Source organism: Typopeltis vanoorti, chromosome 22 (assembly GCF_054136105.1).
Source record: "Typopeltis vanoorti isolate ZY-2024b chromosome 22, IOZ_Tvanoo_1.0, whole genome shotgun sequence".
Taxonomy (NCBI): Eukaryota; Metazoa; Arthropoda; class Arachnida; order Uropygi; family Thelyphonidae; genus Typopeltis; species Typopeltis vanoorti.
This window is the reverse complement of record NC_143570.1, coordinates 26,168,096-26,184,944: the sequence shown is the minus strand read 5'-3', so window position 1 is coordinate 26,184,944 and position 16,849 is coordinate 26,168,096. Positions and strand designations below refer to the sequence as shown.

At 35.6% G+C, this 16,849-nt stretch overlaps 1 protein-coding gene across 1 annotated transcript in view; it reads right to left on the bottom strand.

Moving 5' to 3' along the window:
* The window catches only part of nompB (intraflagellar transport protein 88-like protein nompB), a 277,618-nt gene that overhangs the window by 6,689 nt on the left and 254,080 nt on the right, over positions 1 to 16,849 (bottom strand). Inside the window, exons 24-25 of the mRNA XM_090412432.1 lie at positions 13,569 to 13,647; positions 5,225 to 5,365 (exon numbers count right to left, since the gene is read on the bottom strand). Of these exons, the coding sequence (XP_090268558.1) occupies positions 5,225 to 5,365; positions 13,569 to 13,647 (220 nt within the window). The remainder of the gene's footprint in view (positions 1 to 5,224; positions 5,366 to 13,568; positions 13,648 to 16,849) is intronic.

Sequence of the window (16,849 nt, the reverse complement as noted above, 5' to 3'; positions counted from 1 at the left end):
TTTTCACAGTTTTGCACAGGCAGCTGCTCAGAGCAGTAATAATCATACTTTGCCAGGTGGGACTTTCTGGAAAGGGGTGTGGTTGCTCACTAAGATGGTGATTGTTTCATGGGCAGGCCCATTCCCTGTCCTATCCTTACAAGCAATAATGGCAGAGCATTGCTGACTTCAGGTATGTTTCCTGCAACATAGACGCATATTGGTTTATACTTTTGCGAAAGTCTTGATGTTGTCGATGTTTTATCAGAATCCATGACAATTTTATTGTAGAAATGTTTTCATAATTTCTTGTTGGCGATATCATCTTGCTATGTTGAGAGATTTTGTTTTCATTGGCCTTGGATTTTTTTTTCCCTTTTTTTTTTGGAGAATTGTGGATGGCCAATGTCCATCATTTGCCTCACACAGAGGCTGCAAGAAGTGCATAAGCTAAACTTAGTGGAGTATGGAAAATGAAAATTATTCACACATACAAAAATAAAAAATATTTAATGCATGTATTAAGTCAGTTCTTTTTATATGGATGTGAAAAATGGCTGGTTTCAAAGGCAATACAAAGAAAGCAATAAGCATTCACATACTGACGTATGCAAAGTACTTTGAATTTGGTGATTACTAATGGAAAAGAACAAATCAGCAAAGAGTCAAACTGGAAATCAGAAAATGAAACTTTAGATGGATTGATCATATATTTAGGAATGGGAAATATCACCAAGAAATCTGTCATGCCATGAAGCTTGGAATGGAACCTGTAAGGGAAGAGAAAACGTGGTCATCCTAAATATATATGGAAATTGACTAATAGAATGTGAGAAGAGTTTTACTAAACTAAGAACAATAGCGAGGATAAAAATCAGATGGAAAGAAAACATTTACAGACTCCTGATGTTCCTTGATGGAATTAGGGAAAGAAAAATCAAAACTTTGTTTCCATTACAGCAGTAAAGTCAAGTCTCATGTTCAGTTATGGTTAAATAAATTCTCTTTGCTTGAAGAAAATAATGAAGATATTCTTGAAGTTTACCAAGTTTTGATAATCAGACAAGCATCTTTGGGAAAAAATTGAAATCTCTTCAGCAATTTCCTTAAACACTAATTTCAATCAACTTTAACCCATTTATGCCTTATGTTTCATTAATCAGTTCTCAAACAGCAACAATGATGCTGATGACAAAAGTTCAATACAGGTATGAGCATATCACTCAGAAAGGAGTTTTTCTTTAAGGCATCATTTATATGCTTTTAATATTTCAAATATTTTAATTATACTTTAAAATCTTTACATATATGCATATTTATGGAATGTTTTAATGCGTGCATTTACTAAAAGTAGATGTTACTCTTATGCAGTGTATTAATGGTATATACATAATAAATTCATTCTTTGTATTTGCTGATCGCACTTTTTATATAACAGTTCACATTTTCCAATCAAGTTCCTTCCAACTTAAAATTATAAGAATTCTGTTCAAGCCTGGGCACTACTTTTGATATAATCTTTAAACTAAGGTAAAAGAAATTCACATAGAAAATACAAGAAACATAAAACACAAGCAAATGCCAAATCTGTGTAAACCTGTCATTATGATCATGATAACATGTGTGAGTGTGTGCACACTCGTGTGCATGAGGAAGTCCATTACAGTATTTAGAAATAAATTAATACATACAATCTAGATCCTTTGGCAAGTACAGAATGCCTAATGCCATTGTGAGGGCTTCTGATGTCACACTCATCTCAAAGCATCAATTATATAAAACTTTATATAAAATTTAAATCAGTTCATTTTAATCTCTCTGAGGTTTTATGATTTTAGCAAAATTCGTTTTTTCTTTTGTAAGAAATTATCATCATCATATCATCAAATTCCTGACGTGTACAGGATATGATAGTACTACATGAAAAATTTACATCATTACTAACTTCCTATCTACAATTTTCCTTCAAATCAGTTGGTTACTTGTCAAGACATTATCAGATCTTATATTTCCATCATCTAAGGCACTTTGTATCGTATCAATCCACCAATATCTTGGTCTTCCTCTGGGTCATTTTCCTGCCAACCTGGCAGAGAACATTTGTTTTACTAATCTTTCCTCGACCATACCACCTGAGATTAGCTCTGCTAACGCATTCCTGGATGCTAACAATGTCAAGTTCTTTCCTCATATCCTCATTTTTAATATGATATTCCCATTGATGCCATCTGTTCACGACTCTAATATCTGCTGTTTCTAGTCTTTGGTCAAGTGTTTTACTTCTGACCCAGCTATCAGATGCATAAGTTAAAACTGGTTTGAACACTGTCTTGTATACAGCTAATTTAGTGTTCTGACTAATTTCTCTCTTATTCCATATGAACTTATTCAGTTGACTGCTTACCATATCAGCTTTGTTGATTCTGCTGTCTGTTTCCATATTTAATTTACCATCTTCACTAAAAATCATGCCTAAGTAGCTGAAATGTTTTACTTGTTCCACAACACAGTTGACATTTTCAACAATTCTACCTATTTTCATTGTCTTTGTCTTTTTAATGCAGACCTTCATACCATATCTATTACAACAGTTATTCAATGTAGTCAGGGAATCTTGCAAACTTGTAGCGGATTTATTTAGAAGTATAACACCATCTGCATTAAGCAAAGAGCTGACATCTCCAATTTTGATATCAAGCTTAATACCACTTTCCTTCATAATGTGATCCATATAGATAATGAATAACAGAGGGGATAATGTGCATCCTTGTCTGATTCCAGATTTAACATTAAACCATCTTCCTGTACTTCAATTCTAACTGCTGACTTACAACTCAAATAAAGACTAAGTATTGCTTGATATAATGCCCCATTGACACCATATAATTGTAGCGTATTGAATAGCTTCTCTCTTGGCACCTTGTCATATGCCTTTTCCAGATCGACAAAACTTAAATACAGATCTTTGTTATATTCCCATGCTTTCTCAACTTGTTTGTCGTAAAGTGAAGATCTGATCCTGACAGCCTCTATTTGGCCTGAATCCAGCTTGTTCTTCACCAAGCTTTTCTTCCACAATTCTTCTCAACCGTTTCTCAAGTATACTTGCATAGATCTTGCCAGGAACACTCAGTAGGGAAATACCTCTGTAATTCTCACATTCAGTTTTATTTCCTTTTATATATGGGTACTATTAGAGCTCTACTCCAATCATCGGGAATTCGTCCCGCAGTGCAGCCACTGTAAGACTTTTATACCACCATACTTCAGCATTTCTGGTCGAATATCATGCTCCTGCTGCCCTTTCCACGTTTCAAGCCTTTGATGGCTTTTTCTACTTCAAGTAAGGATATGTATTCTTGACTGTATGCCTGTTGGATGTTTTTTTTACTACTGTGCTCTCACTGCTTGTTTCATTTAGCAATTTTTCGAAGTAATTACTCCATACTTCAAGGATATCTTTTTCTCCCGTTTTCATGTTGCATTTATCATCTCTAACTCCTTTTACAGCACTCTTTTCTCCATTTCTAAGCTTCTTCAATAACCTCCAGAATATCTTACTACCTTTTTGATATTTATTTTCTATGTTCTTACCAAAGTCCTCCCATGACTTTTGTTTAGCTAGTTTTACATAGTGTTTCGCTTTCTTACATTTGTCTCTGTATTCTCTAAGAGCAAAAGCTGACTTATTTGCTAGGAACTTTTGATATGCTTTCTTCTTTTCCTTCACTGTCTCTTTAACTTCCTGTGTCCACCATTGAGTCCTGATTTTTCTATCCTTGCAGACTACCTCACCACATGCCTCTCTAGCTGAATCAATCAGGGCTTTCTTAAAGGCTTACCACTGAATCTCCAAGGTTTGGTTCCTGTTCTCAAACTCTTTCATTTTTTCTTCAATAATCTTTGTGTATTATAGTCTACAGTTCACATCAGAGAGCTGCTCAACTTTTATTCGCTTTAAAACTTTCCTACATGTTATTCTTTTCAATATGAAATTCAATTTTATCCTGCTCAAGACTAAATAGTGATCGCCTCCAATTTCAAATCCTCTGTACACTCTGGTGTCCTGCACCAGGGAGAAAACATCACTATCAACAATAACATAGTCAATGAGACTTTTTTATTCCTTGCCTCTTCTCTCCATGTGAATTTGTGCACATTTTTATGTTGGAACATGGTGTTAGTAATAACCAGCCCATGTCCTGAGCAGAAATCCAACAAGTATTTGCCATTATTATTAGCTTTGCTCTTTTCTCCCAATTTTTCCAAAATATTCTTGTATGTCTGACAATCATTTCCTACTCTGCTATTTAGATCCTCAACAAGGACCAACTTTTCCTTTTTTATTGTGTCAGTTGCTTTTCTAAAGCATCAAAAGATTCCTCCATTTCTACCTTAGTAGAATCTTCTGTGGGACCATACGCACAAATAAGTCTCATTGTCCAGTTCCCCATTCTGATATTTGCCCATATCACTGTACTTGAGACTGCCTCATATTTTGTGTTGAATACTATGGCTACTCCTTCTTTTCCTTGCTTGTCATTTCCTGAATATAACATTTTGTATTTATTGCTCAGAAAGATCTCACCAGTTTTTGTCTTTTTTGTTTCAGTCACCCCTATTATGTCGATCTGGTACTTATCTAATTCTTCAGCTAGCTCCATTTCTTTGCCATTCAGGCTTCTTATGTTTATAGTACCGATCTTTAACTATGGTGATGTTGAGTTGGGGGTGTGCTTTCAGATTTGTTCCAGTAGCTGACTTTTCGATGTTCACCCTGGTTTCCTGGCAAAAACAACGGGGGCCCAGCCGGCATGAAATTTTGTCATGTTGTACCATCATTTTGTATATTGATTTAAGCCAATAAGAATACAATTTGGTCGGCTAAATTCCAAATTGCCAGTCCATCCTCGTTTGTTCAGTATCCAGGTAGATACCCAACAGGGTGCACCACGAGAAGGTGAGGATTGGACATTAAGTCAGAAGCCCTGGTTGGTTCTCCGCATTCCTTTAAAGGCTATGTGGAGGTCTCCTCTCAGTTATATAGCTTTGACCCTCATCAAACAAGAATGATATTTCTGTGCAACTGCTACATAGCCAATTCAACAACTTGACTTCTATAAAATTCTTAGAGGTTATTTTGTTAATATCTACTGAAATCAGCAAATATAAATAAATAGTGCAAGCCAAGACATTTTTTTAATAGAATGGTAGTTAATTCAAAGTAAAGTGGAATGATGGTTACCTATTTCTTTTCTTGTTGGTTGGTAGGGTTCATCTGCCTCTAAAAGAGGCATTTTCATATGCTCATTTCCTAGCGATCTAGCTGAAGCTGCCAAAGAGTTTCTTGAACTGTTTCTGGGACTATTTAGAGGGGCACTATGATCTAAAAAATAAATTAAATTTAAAAAATCCTTCAAAAATAACAAAATGAAATATAGCATGTTATTACTAGTGGTTATTCATTTTACATTTCAATTACTAGAAGGAAATGATGTTGCTATAGTCCAGGAAATGTGGTGGTGGGGAGACAGAGAAATGTATATGCAAATTAGCTTAGTAAGCTAGAGAACACTTATCATTAGGGGGTGATTTCAATTATGGTAAATACTGATTGAAATGAAGAGATAGCATCTGGGAATAAGGAGAAAACAAATTTCTTGAGACAATTGTCTTAGGCATAAGGAATGAGAGTCATAGCTCATATCATCAGAGAATATGATTATGAATGGGGAGGATGTTGATCTTCCTCCAGTTGATGAGAATGATCATGATGCTATCACCTGGGTTACAGTCAGTCACATGAGAACTTTTGTGAGGAAAGGATATATGTGGTGCCATCAAAAAGAAACCAGACTGTGCCGGATACTTGGCGACAAATCAAATTACAGTATCACGCTGCTAGGTGTCAGTGGCATAGACACTGTTGAGTCGGCTTGCCATGTGGCGTTGTGCCGTGTGCACCGCAATTCGTAACATGTTATTCTTATTGCGTGTTTGTGCCAATCTGTGATTTCGCCATGAACGCAAAATTAGAACAAAGGGCAAATGTAAAATTTTGTGTAAAACTGAGAAATCTGTCACAGAGACCTTGGAATTACTTTGTAAAGCATATGAAAACAAAGCCATTAGCCAAACTCAGTGTTTTGAGTGGTACTCACATTTTAAGAAGGGCAAAACCACTTGAAGGATGGCCATCCACCAGAACACCCAACGAAAATGTTGAAAAAATTCAACAGATCATCTGTGCAGATCAACACATCACCATCCAAGAAGTTGCTGACAGAATTGGAATTTCATATGGAGCAGCTTAAGCGATCATCAAGAGGCTTGAACATGCATTGCATTGATGCCACGTTTGTTTCCCTTCTCTTGAGTTCTGACCAGAAGGAGCGGCATGTAAACATCTGTCAAGATCTTCATCAAAAGGCCATTGATGACCCAACCTTCATCTCAAGCGTCATCACAAGGGATGAGACTTGCTTTATGGCTACAACCCAGAGACAGAACAGCAATCGTCACAGCGGAAAAGTCCACATTCCCCAAGACCGAAAAAGGCAAGAAACCTGACTAGTCAGGAGTGCAACAGAGCATATTGAATGCATTTTTTGACATTAAAGGAATTGTGCACCGAGAATTTGTCCCACTCGGTCAGATGGTCAATGCAGAATTCTACTGCAACATTTTAAAGCAGTTGAGAGAAGCTGTTCTTCAAAAAAGACCGGAACTGTAGCAAAGCCGCAACTGGCTCCTCCACTATGACAATGCTCCTTTCCACAGTGTCTTAACAACATAAGAGTTTTTGGCGACCAACAGCATGGCGGTTGTTCCACATTCTTGTTACTCACCAGATTTAGCCTCTTGTGACTTCTTTTTGTTTCCAAAAATGAAATTGAAGCTGGAGGGGGCAGTGGTTCGACACCTTTAAGAAGATCTAAGATGAATTGCAAGCGGTGCTTGATGTGCTTTAACAAAAAGACTTCAAGGAAGTGTTTGGAGTATGGCAAATGCAATGGGATCACTGCATGAACTCAAAAGGGATTACTTTGAAAGGAGTGATTCCAAATTTAAATTGGGTAGGTTGTAAAGATTTTATTAGCCTAATGGGGTTTCTTTTTGATAGCACCTCGTATGTGGAACTACAAGGTTAGTGATTATGAAAAGCTTAGGAAACAAGCATGACAAGAGAAGTTGGGTGAAAAGGAGATATATTTAGGCACTGATTGAGATGTATTTAACAGATAAACAGCAAATTACCATCATGTGAAAGTTATGCAGAAATGAAATGAAAGTACAGATATTTCATACTGAAAATAACACTACAGCATAAAAACATGAATACAAGGTACATATAACAATTGGCTTGCCAATTAAAAATGGTTGCTGCATGCTAGAAATTAATATTAAATTAACAGCCTGTTTTTCTACCCATTGCAGGAGATTTTGGGTCTACTACTCCCATGGCAACCCAGTCCATATTGGGAGAAGACAATCACAAACATCCATGCCTATGCGGGATTCGAATCTGCAGCCTCTTAGCTGGAGAGTGGATAAGCACCACTCGCCCAACCTGGTTAATTAATATATTAATAAATAATATTAAAATTATTTTCGATGTTTACATAAAATGAGAATCTCCAAACTTTTGGAGGAAGAGAAACAATCATTCCAATTCAGGTTTGGCTGATGTAAAAGGGCTTCTCAACTTTCTTTGAAAAGGCGTTCATATTTATTGTGTAATTTGTTGTTTATAGTTATACCATGGGTACCTTTTAAAGATTAAAGATATTTAACAAATACAGTGGTGCCTTGGTTAACAACGGCCTCAGATAATGACATACTTGGTTAATGACGAGTGACTGTAAGAAAAAAATCTCTTGGTTAATGACACAGGCTTTGGTTAACTACTCTCGATTATGTGAACCTCTATCCAATCTAAAAAACCGGAATTTTCCGATCACACTCAGCCATGTGCGGGAAGACATTGTCGAATAGAGAACAGCCACATGGCATAGCTGTGAAGCTCAGATATGTTTGACCCATCATAGCCAGCTGTTTACGTTTTCCGTTTATTGTTTCTTTTCTTGTAGTGTACTGTGCTTTATTTTAAAATTTGTGGTTATAAATGCGTTTTATGATGAAAATGAGTATTTAAGCATTTATTTTTTATGTGTTAGTTCATATAGACAATAAATCGGTGGGTGCGTGTCACTGTTCGTTTGCCATCAAAAAGCAAAATCAAATCTCATCTCTATAATAATCATTGTATCTATAAGCTACTAATCAGTGTATGTTACGGTAAGTGCTGTATCTAATATCGTCACCTTACAAGCAATATGCACTAAGTCAAAAATTGCAGGTTTCGAATTTAACTGTTAACTTTTATTTCAAAAAGTTTTTTTTTTGAACTTTTACTTTTATTTTCAGGTGACGATATGTTCTTTGTATCCCTTGTTTTAGTGTTGTACAATTTGTAATAATACCGTATTTTGCGTATCTTTTTTTTTATAGAGTGAATTTTTTTTACCGTGTGACAAAATGGGTCCCAAAAAGAAAGCTACTCAGGGGAAAAAAAACAGAAAAATTTTCTCTATTGAACAGAAGAAAGAAATAATAGCAAAACATCATGAAGGTGTGAAAGTTATGCAGCTAGCTTGAATATATGAAACCAGTCATTCTACAATATCAACCATTTTGGCTATGGTAGCTAAGGGAACTTCAAGGTTGAATGTTAGAGGGTTTCTTTTTGAACAAATGGAAAATCTATTACTAATTTGGATCAAAGAAAGAGAAATGCGATACTACATCTCAAAATGCAATCTGTCGGAAAGCTAAACAGATTTATCAAGATTTGAAAACGAAGACTTCGGGATTAAGTTCTGAGGTAGATGATGATGATGATGATGATTTCAAAGGTAGCAGAGGTTGGTTTGACCACTTTAAAAAAAAGAACAGGAATTCATAGTGTGGTCAGACACAGAGAGGTAGCTAGTGCTGACAAAGCAGCAGCAGATAAATTTGTCAATAGCTTTACAAGAATTATAGAAGAAGGAAAATACCTACCTCAACAAATCTTCAATTGTGATGAGACTGGGTTATTTAGGAAGAAAATGTCCAACAGGACATTTATCATAAAAGAAGAAAAAACACTTCCAGGGCATAAACCAATGAATGATAGGTTAACATTGCTTTTAGCAGCAAATGCAAGTGGAGACTGCAAGGTAAAACCAATGTTAATCTACCACTCAGAGAATCCCTGAGCATCCAAAAAGTTCAATGTCTCTAAATCCAATCTCGGTGTTTTGTGGAAGTCTAACAGCAAAGCCTGGGTCACAAGAATAGAATTTAAAGATTGCATTCGCGAAGTGTTTGGACCAACTGTCAAAGCCTATCTTGAGCAAAACAATCTGCCTCTAAAAGCCATTTTAACTTTGGATAATGCACCTGGCCATCAAACGGGCATACAAGAGCTACCAGAGGAATTAATTTTATCAAGGTGATTTTTCTTCCTCCCAAGACTGCATCTCTGATTCAACCTTGAAATGTGTGAGGCTACCAACATAACCCTAAGAAAATTTTGGAAGGAAGAATTCAACATTGTCATAGCAATTAGGCTAATTGTAAAGGCTTGGCAAGAAGTAACAATGAAATGTCTCAAAGCAGCATGGAAGAAACTGTGTCCTTCCTTTGGTAATGAAGAAACTTCAGATGAAGGACACAAATTAGTAAAGGATATTGTGGCAACTGCTCATGATCTTAACTTGGAAGTAGAGGAAGATGTTGAAGAATTATTGGAGATGCATGGCTGAGAACTGACTACTGATGAGCTAAAAGAACTTTTCAAGCAGCAATGTGAAGTAAAGAAAATGGAAATTTCATCTGAAGATGAGGATGGAGAGAAAGAACAAATTACGACTGCTGAAATCAAAAATGTTGCTATGAAATGGAATCCAAACAAATCTGAGGTTATCAGAACTGTAGATCTATTTAATGAAAAGTCCATGCAGTTTTTCAGAAACATCTTAAAAAAGTGGCAGAAGCAAACAACCCTAGACATGTTTTTTACAGGTCCATTTGTCAAAAAACACCGAAGTGAGCCCAATTGTCCTTCTGGTGAAGATTGATAATTAAAAACTGATTTCAAACAATTCATTTTATTAATGTTAATTTTTTTGTAGCAAATACATAGACTGTATAAGAAATAAATGATATTTACCATATTTTTATGACATTTTAAATGAGTTTTATCTGCATTTTTAATATGTACTATGGTTGTGGGGAGGAGCCGGAACAAATTAATTGATTTTCAATTAAATCTTATGGGGAATCGCGCCTTGGATAACGATGGTAATCCTGGAACGGATTACTGTCGTTAACCAAGGCACCACCACTGTATAACGTTTGAGTGTATTCCATAGGTGAAAAGAATAAATAAATAAAAAAGCAACACATAATCAGTTGCATACAGAGTACAAAGAGTAAGCCAGGAGGTGACTTACTTGGTAAAGATAGAAGTGCAGTACAAGGAGAAATTAGCCAATTAGGCCAAGAAAAATCCTAGAGAGTTCTTCCAATATATGTGGCAGGCAGAACAAAGAATGATTATGGAAGGATGATGTTAGTGGATGAAAATGGTAGATTGGTAACAGCTGCAGAGGATAAATATGAGCAATTTTTCAAGGTATTTTATCCTCATGAATGCACATCATGAGAAGCTTGAATGTAGAGGGAACTAATAATAGATGCGTAGGAGGTATATGGAGAATTAAGTAAACTTGATGTCAATAAGGTGGTAGGACTTGACCACAGGTAAAATTGCATGTCTTGAAGGAATGCTCTAGGTGCCCTTGGCATGATATCTAACGAAACTTTTACAACAGGGACAATCCCAAGAAGGAGTCAAAGGCTTTTTTGAAGTCTATAAAGGTTAAAATGAGTGGTAAGTTTTTATCACACGAACCTTTTCCTAATCTGTTCTATTGTACATTGTTTTTTTAGAAATCCAGCTTGGTTTTTTCTTAAAAGTGGTGTTAAGTAAGGTTCTATTCTATTGTATATTTTAGATTTCATATATTTTCATCCTATTGTAGATTTTAACTGTGGTTGATAGCAAACTAATACTTCTGTAGTTGTCCATTCTATTAAGACTGCCCTTTTTGGGTATAGGGACAATAAGGCCTTGTTTCCATTGTTGAGGTATTATTCCAGTATTTAATGCTTGATTCGTTATGGCAAGGAGATTGGAATATGTGTTATACTCAGCATTTTTGAAAGCTTCTGCTCTGATTCCATCAATCCCTGAGGATTTTCCTGCTTTTGTTTGATCTATTACTATTTTTAGTTCCTTTTCAGTGAAGTCTTCACAATTTATTGGTAGAATGATAGTTAGATGCAGGTCCGCTAACTGACTTGAATGTTTGGGATTATCAACATTCAGTAATTCTTGAAAGTAGTTTCTCCGTTCTTTCAAGTTCAAATTTTTCCATTTCTTTTTGTTTGTGATGACAGATATAGTTTATCATCTAAAAAGTGTTTCTAGTCTCCCCAGTTTTATTAAAATTACCATACCACTTCTCACGATTCCTGAATGTTAATGAATCAAGTTCTTTTTTTAATCTTCATTTTAATATGATTCTGCCAATAATGTTGTCATCTGTGCCTCTAATTTTTCTAAGAACTGTCATATCTGTAATCTATACTCTTTGTTCAACTGCTTTATTTCTAACCTAACTTTAAAATCGATCTGTTCACTATCTTGTATGCTGCTAGTTTGGTGTTTTGGCTGATTTTTAGGAGTATATAACATCATATTATTAAGTGAAGAGTTGAATTTATCTCTGATTTTCACATCAGGTTTAATGTTGGTTTCTTTCATAATGGTATCAAGGTAGATGATACAAACAGTGAAGATGGCCATGTCTTTGTTTTACATCAAAACTCATCCTCCTGCATTTCCTTCAATTCTAACAGCTGATTTACGACTTAAGTATAGGCCATTAAGTTAACTTAATAGGCTATATTCCATCATTGTGGCTTATTCAAGAATGAATAAGCCACAATGATGGAAATGTATACAGCAATATGCATAAAACAACAACAACTCATGGATATAAATTCTATTAAACGAAGGTGAATCAAGTAGTTCTGTTATGTGCTAACTAGTGTTAACATGGTTCACAAGTGTCATCTTCAAAAAGAATTTTACTTATGTATTGCCAAAACTGTTTTCTTGGTCTTCCTCTCCTTCTGTGTCAATTAGTTGGTCTGCAGAGAGCACCTAATGTAGGTGAGGCTGGATGTCTAAGGTGGTGTTCCAACCGCTCAACTGACTTTTCTGAATTGTTTCTATTAGAAGTCTTTGCTGGCTTTCTTCTAGAATGACAGAATTAGGTATGTGATCTCGGTGAAAGCATGTTGTTCCAAAACTACTGATGATATTACCTGCTCAGTGAGTAGTGATGTTCTGCATCTGGGAACTGTAAGTAAATATGGCTTGACTGGTGGCTGTATATAGACATTTTGGTATTTGTGGTGATGAGATTGGATTTCCAGATATTAATTAGGCTTTTATGGAATTTAAGAGCTTTGTGCTTTCTTTTCACTAAGAGTACTGATGTGAGGAACAAGGTACTAAAAATCTTTTTACTTCTTCAAGAGTGTGGTCATTTAGTTTAATATTTCCTTCTAATCTGTTTTAGGACTTTAGTTTTACTGCCAACCCAATCAGTGATGCATTTTTATATGAATTATCTAGGTGGTTTTGGACACTGAATGTTTAGGGTCAATTTGCATATGATCATCATCATCTGCAACATGGCAATTAAATTCTTAGATGGTAACACAGTACAGTACTTTCTGCTTGATAAGCTATGCTTAACTGGTTTCAACATGCTGACAGGCAACTGTAATGCATATACCATATTGTGCTATTGAATGCAGATACAATGTATTATAGGTATTGTAACCCTAATGTATGTTGGATTGCAATTCAAAAAAAGCAATATTAGTTAGTTAACCTTACTGAAAATTCATCAACTGTCACACACCTGGATTGATAGTACTCAGTTATGTGCTACTTAACACATAACTAAAATTTTATTTTTCCAGAAGAATAAGTAAGAACTTTACTTCATGTGAAAACATTCTAGAAGCATCAGAATTAAAAATGGCTCTCTTTATGCTAAAATCTTTTTGAAAATCATTACTTTAGCAATACACATGGAATTAACAAATTCAACAAGAATCAATAACATTTATGATACAGATGATCATAAATATTAAACAAAAAAAACAAACCCAACTTTTTTTCACACACATACCATGTCTGTCATTTACAAAGGCTTAAAGTTAAAAAACTATCAACTATTTCATGTGAGGTATAGAGGAGCTAAATCTAAGTAATCGCGTGTACTGCTAAACCAAAAGAAACTAGACATGGAAGGAAAAAACTGGCACTTTCGGCTCTTTGATATGTTAAGTAAACTTTATATATCAAACAAGTTTTACAAGAAATATCATTTTTATGGAAAAATAACTGATGAAGAAGATTCAGAATTAATAACATTTCACAATTCTGCATGCATACTTACAACTGCTAGCTGAGCCCTCTCGAGATGTTCTGCTACTGCTTCTTCTGCTGCCAGGACGACTACCACTACTAGCTGCTCTCTGTAAAGAAATATATATATCTTTTTTTTTTCAATGATTTTATAAAACCAACAAATATAATATAAGCTGAAAAGAGATAAACAGCATGTTCAAAAACATGATAAAAGCAATAAAGACTACAGAATTTCCTAGTTGTTATCTCTATACTTTTAATTTCCTAGAAGAGATACATTAAATAATTATAATTTAATTCAGACTTATTTTAACTGCTGTACAATATTATGTTGTTCATATGTAATGTTATAAATGCAGTTGATTTTAAGATTACAGATGTTGGAATGATTTCATATTAAATGTACTTTTTCATGTTAATTTAATGGTGATTTGTTAATTAAATTCTAATTCTGTGACCTGGAACTGAAGGAGAGTGGAGACCAAATTCAGTAACATAAATCTATGATAGAAATTGGATATATAGTATACATAACTGTGTGTACACTTTGCAGCAGCCAATAGGCTGGGGGTTGAAATCCCATTGTATGCATGGACGTATCCATTGTATATTTTTATATTTTTATGCATTCTTCATTGTAAGATGTATTATTTAAAATTGGGATAAATTAAATTAGTTATCTGTGAATCTTATAAATGAAAAGGAAAAAAGACTCAGAATGCAAAAATAAATAAATATTCTTAAGATACAGAGTGCTGATCCCCACCAAGTAAAGATTTATTTATATACCATACTACAGTGGTGTCCAAAACCTAAGAATGTACACTATTTCTGAAGATTACAACTGTAAATTCAGATGAATCAGCTTGTGGTAATTAATTAGTATAACTGACGATTTCTAGTAGAAAGTAAGTACACATTCAATTTTCAAATCGTGCACAACAGAGCTACGTGGTAACATTCAAGGATAATAGGATAAAAGGCAAAATGTTGCACCAAGCAAATTGTGTTTGAAGGAAGCCCTTTTCGTGAAGAAATAAATTTGCAAACTTGGACGTCTTGTAATATCTCAAATACATCATCTCGATGATTTCATGCAGGAAAGAATTATAGGAAAGTTAGTTTGAAAAAAGGCCACAGAATTACCAATATTGCCAGGGAGTTTGGAATCTCATATAGCATTGTATCCAGGCTCTGGGCAGCATTTCAAACCAATGAAAGATTTTTGGTTATAATAGCAAAATGTAATCAAAACACCACAGTAGATCAGCTCCATTCAAGCACAGGTATGCAGATATCTCGACAAACTGTGGCAAGATGTCTGCGACAAGTAAGCCTATATGCCAAAAGGCCTGTAGTCTATGTCACTTATCCACAGCTCATTGTAGAGCATTTCAGTGGTGTTGTATCCATAAAAATTGGACAAGACACCAACGGGCCAATGTAGTCTTTACAGATGAGTCATTTTAGTCTTTCCTCCAATTCTAGACATCTGATCCAGGGTGAAAGTGGTACTGCTTACCATTGCAAGAATGTTCTTGAAAGGGATAGATATGGAGATGCTGGGGTCATGGTATGAGCAGGCATTATGCTTAATGGATGCACCGAGCTGAAAGTGCTGGAAAAAAGGACTATGACTGGTGAACGATTTTGCAATGAAGTTCTTCAACATTATGTTTGATTGCTTCATGGTGCTGTAGGCAAAGAATTCATTTTTACACATGACAATGCCATACCACATCATAACAAGCAGTGGAGATACTTCTGGAGACTGAGGATATTAATTGAATCAAGTGGCCAGCACGTTCCCCAGATTTAAACCCCATAAAACGTGTGGGACACAATAGGGAGATGCACTGCTACTTGAAATTTCCTCTCCAGAAAACAAACAAATCCTTATTGCCAGCCTGGCTGGATGAGCGGTTATCGTATCCGCTCTCCAGCCAAAAGGCTGCGGGTTCGAATCCCGCCGTGGGCATGGATGTTTGTGATTGTCCTCAGAAATACTAGTGGTGGTGGGTGGCGGTAGATGGTGTTGGTGTAGTTGCAGTCAGTTAGTGAATTGAGTGGCAGAGACAGAGTTGTAAAGCAGGTGCTCTCCCTTGATGAGTCTTTGGACTCCCTGTAGGTATCTAATAATAATTATTATTATTATTACTATTACTATTATTATGGGCGACTCCAGGGAGTCCTTAGACGCATCAAGAGAGGCCCTAAACATCATGTCCACACAACTATACGATATTCTCACAATATCTATCATACCCTGCCTTGAACTCACTCACCGTCATAGCACCCACAACTGACTCTGGCAGCTTATTCCACTCATTTACCACTCTAAAAGTAGAGAACCCAGCTCTAACACCCCTGCTAACCACACTCTTGCCCAGCTTCCATAGGTATCCCCTAGTTCTCCCGCCACCAGTCCTGATCTCAAAAATATCCTCTGAATTAATCCTATAGAAACCCTTTAGCAATTTGAATGTCTCAATCATATCTCCCCTTTTCCACCTATCAACTAATTTCTGCAACCCACAAATCTTCAACCTGTTCTCATATGGTTCATTCCATAGACCTGCTATCATCTTAGTCACTCGCCTCTGGATCCTCTCCACCTCCTCCCCATCAAGAAGGAACCTAGGTGACCAAATCTGGGCACAGTAGTCGAGATGAGGTCTTATGAAGGTGCGGTACAGAGGTACAATAACTTGCTTGTCTCTGCTCGTCAAGGTATTTTTCAACAACCAAGTGAGTTGATGAGCTGATTTAGCTACTTTTACCAATAAAAACGTACTGCAATTTTTTTTGTGTGAAATTCACATTTTTTTGTGTAATATAATTTATTAGCATGTTGGCAATAAATTTATGTGCACATTTGGCTGTAGTCATGAAAATTTTTTCATGTGCAAGAAAAAATGTAGTTCATCCTTAGCTTTTGGACGAAAGTGTATTTCTTCTTTTGAAAACAGAAACTGAATAGTCATTCCATATGGAAAAGCTGTCTGTAACTGTTCAAATTCATAAAAGATAAAAATCCAATTATCCCACTGTTATTTTCTCCAATGAAGAAACCAGCTCTCCTCCTCCTCCAAAAAAAAAATTATATTCCTGATATCCAGCTAGGTTTTTACAGAATACAAATTTTCTCATATAATCTTAATTACTGGGGACAAACTGGTGAAAATCTTCAGAAGTGAGATGCAAAGAACATTAGATTACATCTGCTATTTTTCAAGGCTCCAGAATTGTCAGATCTTATGCTTCAGACACCATGGTCATGATGCCTGAAAACCTGTCATGGGATGCTTA